The sequence below is a fragment of the Monopterus albus genome, unplaced genomic scaffold (assembly GCF_001952655.1).
Source record: "Monopterus albus unplaced genomic scaffold, M_albus_1.0 scaffold33.1, whole genome shotgun sequence".
Taxonomy (NCBI): Eukaryota; Metazoa; Chordata; class Actinopteri; order Synbranchiformes; family Synbranchidae; genus Monopterus; species Monopterus albus.
Genome location: NW_018127913.1, coordinates 1,886,059 through 1,892,072, shown reverse-complemented (window position 1 = coordinate 1,892,072; position 6,014 = coordinate 1,886,059). Strand labels below are relative to the sequence as shown.

General features: G+C 44.6%; 1 protein-coding gene across 1 annotated transcript in view; it reads left to right on the top strand.

Moving 5' to 3' along the window:
• Positions 1 to 111: 111 nt before the first annotated feature.
• Positions 112 to 6,014, top strand: part of zhx1 (zinc fingers and homeoboxes 1) — a 10,265-nt gene continuing 4,362 nt past the window's right edge. The window contains 8 exon segments of the mRNA XM_020597241.1: positions 112 to 835; positions 2,545 to 2,870; positions 3,025 to 3,488; positions 3,807 to 3,834; positions 3,837 to 3,988; positions 4,229 to 4,458; positions 5,091 to 5,238; positions 5,366 to 6,014. Coding sequence (XP_020452897.1) covers positions 2,696 to 2,870; positions 3,025 to 3,488; positions 3,807 to 3,834; positions 3,837 to 3,988; positions 4,229 to 4,458; positions 5,091 to 5,238; positions 5,366 to 6,014 — 1,846 coding nt within the window. The 5' untranslated portion in view covers positions 112 to 835; positions 2,545 to 2,695.

The window sequence follows — 6,014 nt, the reverse complement described above, 5'->3', positions numbered from 1 at the left end:
TACTACGAAGCACCGTACAGTGTAGCTTATTTAAAAATAATGCAAAATAGTTTACAGTAACCAAAAGCCTGAACTACAACACGACAGGATCAGGTGTACTGAATGAAATTACAGCGGTGGTGTCCTCAAGTAGCTTCTCGCACTGCCCTGACAGGTCACGTAAGGACACTGGCAGACAGCCGGGTCGGATAACCAATGACTTCAAGGCACCCTTTAAACAGTACTTCATATCATATGTATATCCGGGCAGAGTATAATGATATCCACCCCACAAGTGTATCATATAGCTGTATAGTAGAGTTAATTTACGCCAGTTTACAAAAAAACATTATAAACACCGAGAGTCGCCGGGGAATGACGTCAGGACGTATCACATTGAATGATGACGCTGTTTGATCATTAAAAAAATGGGCCGTAAAAATATCAGAGAATTAGGTCAGAAAACTAACACATTACCAGCCGCCAAGTAATGAATGTAATTACGGTGCGTTTGATATTACATTACAAATACGCGTCCTGGGCATAAAATAACCTGCTCCGACGAGAACAGAGATGTTCGGTGTTTCCAGCATCTGCAAACGTGAACTGTAGCCGTTAGACCGGTCCGTCCGTCTGCCTCTCTCCGCTGGCTGCGGGAGACCCGCAAGCCCAAATAACGTGAATGCTGTTGTAGCCCTGGCCAGGCGGGGGCTGAATGGTTAACCGGGGGTAGGGAGAGACAACGACAGATACCACCGGACAGAACCTGGGGGCTGTTCTGCCGAGAGCCAGGAAATTATTCTTCGCCTCGTCTCGACAGGCTGGTCGCAACACCGTGCACATTTCAGTAGTTCCAGTAAGTTTACCGCCAGACGTGATCAATTATAATGACTGGCCCGGCTAACGCTGGCTAGTTGGACCACCTCAAATTCATGCTAACAGGCGCTGTTGAGCTAAATTAGATGTCACTGTATGTTAATGTATCGATTTAACACTTTAATAATAAGAAATGAGCTAGCACACACCTACAGATATGATTGTGCTGCTCTCCGTTTAATGTAAATGATCACTGCATTGTGGCACCATAGCATACAACACAGTTAATGCTTTTGTCAACACTGTATAAACAATTACACATAGACTTACTCTGGCGTCTTAGAAGTGGACATTTGCACCTTTGATGTAGCACCTGTGTCACAATGAATACCCGGGCTGTATCCATTAAATAAGACTGGATATAACCATTACAAATGATGGTACATATGAATAAGCTGCTGGGCCCCTCAGTCATCGCCCCCTGGTTATTGTGCCGGGATAGTACCTGGTCCCATGTTTGCTCTGTGGAAATATGATTTTACAAAAATGTATTCAGGAACATGCATTACAGTAATGACTGTCTTATAACTGGATTTTGACAAGCATGGACATTAAGGCCCTAATTAGTTGTGCTTTAGTAGTGCACATTGCTAAACAAATTGCCACAATCAAATGACCACAAACCAATTAACATGCAGTGATCCTGGGGCTTTCCTAAGCATATGGGGTCCTGGAGCGCTGGTCCTCTTTGCCCACATTGTCATTCAGTGTGGCCTTGGCCAGATAATTCAAGAATAATTGTTTGTTTCTGTCTTCCAGTGAATTTATATTGTCCTGTGGTTTTAAAAGCTTGTGTACTCTTAGATATCAAACTAATAAGACATTTTACTATAGATTAACTGATCATTCATTCAGTCCATGAAATTTCCAGAACCCAAAGTGACATGTTAAAGTTGCTTGTTGTGTTTGACAGTAAGTGTTCAGGTTGGTTAAAATAACAATGACATAAAACAGAAGAACAGCAAAGGAAACGGTAAGTCTTTACATCTGGTGTTTTTGTTTGCTAGATGACTTGAAAGATAAGTCAGTTATTAAAGTAGATGAGTAATCCTGTATCAGCTGACTAATATTGCACAATATACATACATGTGTAAATGTAGTACATATTGTTTTTCATTAATTTCCCATTCAATGCATTTTGATACCGGAAAAATAAAATCAGTATTATCTTGACCTTAATCTCAATCATACTGCCCGTTCACCTGTATATCCAGCACACTGTAAACATGTCCTTGTGATATTACAACTCTCATAACACTTTGTTAAATATGGTTACAGCCCCATGTGAATCATGCTGTTAGTTGCAATGCTGAATGTCACCACCACTATATTCCTTCCTCCTGTGCACCTCAGTGTTCAGTTTACACTAGCTTTGCATAAAACCACATTGTTATCTTGACAGTTGAACTGTGAAATATCATGATGTTAGTTGATACAAGGAATAATTTGTTGGAGTTTCAGTTCATTCTGTCTGTTCTGAAGATATGTAGTATTTATTGACTACTAGACATACATGTGTACTGTGTCCTATTTGATCATGTTTATAAGTGAGACTGCAATTAACAGCAACCTAATTTTTTGATAAAGATGTGTTTTTTAGACTCCTATTTAAATAAGTATTTATATATACACTTTACTCTTTGTGACAAATCATATGTGTAACATGTGTATCTATTTTGTTTCCTCCAGTAGAAATAAATAATTCAGGACTCTAGCATGTGAACACAACCATTTAAGACGTGGGTCTTGACACTTCTGTCAGACATCGTCTTTACCCTGAGGAAAAGTAGACAGAGCGTGGCTGACAATGTCAAGCCGTCGGAAATCAACCACACCTTGCATGGTGTTGCCCTCTGATGTGGTGGAGCAGGAAGAGTTGGAGGAGAAAACAGAAAGGGTGAAAGAGGAAGAGGCAGAGGAGGAGGAGGGGAAGGTGAAGGAGGGAGCAGAGGAGGGGCTAACTGCTGAGGAGCTTGGTCAGGCTGTAGTGGTTGTCCCCACACCACCAGATACAGGTACTATAAGATTCTTTTTGACCTAGTCTCCCATTTGTAGATGACACTTTATAAGCCTGAATCCAAACAAACTTGTGTTCAAAGTCACTGAAAATCTGAATTCACTGGAATGAGTTGAGGCATATCTGTCACAATCAATTTTGTAATGCTACAGATGAGCCCAGTGTCTCTGCTGTAGAAGACAGTGAAGTACTTGGACCCTCACAAAAGCACAGCACTACAAACCCCCCTGAGGGTCTGAACAGCGACCAGCCAACCCAGGAACAACAGTGTGATGCACCGGAGGAAGGAGGAGCAGACCCTGCGTCGGTTGCTGCCATCTCTCTCAGCAAGACCCCCATCATGAGAATGAAGACCAAGTCAGAACCGAAGAGGATCGCTGTGGCCTTGAAATCAACGGACGAAGCTGTGGAAGGTTTAGGAGCAGGTGGCGAGGGAGAAGTGGGAGGAGAGCAGGAGCCAATAGAAGCTCCTCTGGGGCCGATGACACCAGTGGAGATGCTTCTGCATGACTCCATGAAGCTCGGAGGAGGCGGCTTGCTGGTCAGCCCGCCCGCAGAGCCGCAGAGGAAATCAGCCATTTTAAACCCCACAGTTCTACCTGCTGGCCTGGCACAGGTAGAAAGTCTTGATTATATAAAGGGTTTCGTCAAATCATTTTAGCAGCAGTAGTGTAACAATACTCCTCTTACCTATATCTGTGAAAAAGTAATGTTTTTTTCAGACCCAGCAGCCTGGTCTTTTAAAAACTGCTTTGGATAAGAGTTAGACGTCACCTTCACCTACACTCCTGCAGCTCATAGATCTGCATTGTCTTGTTCAGGAGCAATTCAGCGCAGCAGCTTGCAAAACAGGCCTTGAGAAGTATATTGCCTTTGCTTGTGTAGCATTGGCAACCCAGACTTCTCTCCTCTTGTTTCTGTTCTCTTATTCCAGGTGCTTTCTGGCTTCCAGGCCCAGCAGGGCTACTGATTCCGCTCAGCAGCATCCCCTCCTACAGTGCCGCTATGGACACCAGCCCTCTGCTGGGCAGCACATACAAGAAGTTTCCTTACCCTTCCATGGCTGAGATCAGCAGCCTGGCAGCACAGACACCGTTCACAGAGGAGCAGATCAAGGTACGAGAAGGAGGGCTGATGTTTTGAGTCGATTACTTCTGCTGACAAAGTGTTTTCACTTCTGTCTGTTCTAAAATAAGAACCCTCATCTAAAACCTCCTTACTCTGTGCATTATATAATATATTATATTGAGTAAAATACAATCTCAGTCTTAATTTAGGACTTAAGTCTGAAAACTACAAAATACAGACTGTCTTTATTTTGTCAATGGTGGTCAAATATACTTGATCTACACCCAGGTGTGGTTCTCAGCTCAGCGACTGAAGCACGGTGTCAGCTGGACCCCAGAGGAAGTGGAGGAGGCCAGGAGGAAACAGTTTAATGGCACGGTGCACACAGTGCCTCAGACCATCACTGTCATACCTGCTCACCAACTCTCAGCTGCTGCCAACGGCCTGCAGTCCATTCTGCAGACGTGCCAGATAGTGGGCCAGCCCGGCCTGGTGTTCACACAGGTAGGTAAGGACAGAAAATAAGCCATATCCACAGCCGCCCCTAAAGGCAGTTATGTGGTTGCTTTTCCTGTGCATTGATGACATTTTTATGAATGACATGTTTGCCCAGCAGTTTCAAGACTACATGGCCTTATGTTTGTTTATTTTTTTCCCACAGTGCTAACCAGATCCACTGTTAGCAGGCAGTAGTTCAAGGTTTCATGATCTCTCTCTGTACTGCTCAATAGAAAGGCTACATTATATAGTCATCTCCATAACAGAAGTGAATTGTATTTTAATGTAATTCTTATGATGATAACGACCATGTACCGGTAATGACAACATTTTCACCAAAAGTGCACAGACAGTTTTTTTCTGGGAAACAACACCCTCACAAAAACTGGCATCATGTCACCACATGATACACTAAAGGTGTATCGTAAACCAAATACATGCAGGTTGAATACAGTACAGTATATACTATAGGTAAATACTCCATTTGCTTTGTGGAGACTTAGCTAGCTGGTCTGATCTGTGTTCGTTTTGATGTTTCTTCATATTGAAGTGCTATAAATAATGACTACAGTCACTTAAACAACAAACACATCTGTGTCTGGCTATATGTTTCAGCCTCCCAGTCTGTGTGCCATTTTCTGACTCTGTGTAGGTCGGCCCAGGGAGCACCCGCCCCCCCCCCCCAGACGGGGGGGGGCCCCCCCAGCCAGTCCCAGAGCTCCAACAGAGTTTCCTGCCAGCCAACAAACAGTGAGCTGAAACGGGCCACCACTGTGCAACCTCCCTCTCTTTCTCCACAGGTGGGGACAGCACTTAAAGCTGACATTCAGACCAACATTTGTTTGCTCTTGCATTCTCACTTCCATCAACATGCAAGTAGCAGGTGCTTAATATACTGTATATAACTTCCTCCTTTCTCTCTCTAAGGAGAACTCTGCCCTCAGCGCTGACACATTCAGTATGCGGCCTAAGAAGTCCAAAGAGCAGCTGGCAGAACTGAAAGCCAGTTACCTGAAAAACAACTTTGTCACTGATGCTGAAATTGCCCGGCTGATGAAGCTCACCAACCTGACCAAAGGAGAGATCAAGAAATGGTTCAGTGACACCCGGTACAACCAGCGCAACTCAAAGAACAGCCATGTCATTGTTTTCCATGAGGGAGGGGGTAGAGGAGGGGGCAGCTGCAGTAGCAGTGCTAGCACCACCATTGTTATTGACTCGAGTGATGAGACCCCCACATCTCCCCATCCTCCACACACTCCTCCTGTGAAAGAGACACGGCCAAAGACGTGGAACCCATTCCCAGACTTTACTCTGCAGAAGTTTAAGGAGAAGACGCCGGAGCAGCTGGTGGTGCTGGAGGAGAGTTTTGAGAAGAGCAGCACCCCATCAGATGAAGAACTGAGCCGCCTGAGGACTGAGACTAAACTGACACGGAGGGAGATTGACGCGTGGTTCACTGAGAGGCGAAAAATGCCGTCTGTCAGCACCTCCTCCCCAGATTCCTCAGAAGGAGGGAAGATGGAGACAGACGGAGCCAAAACAGGAGAAGGAGGAGGAACGGGAGGAGCAGCCT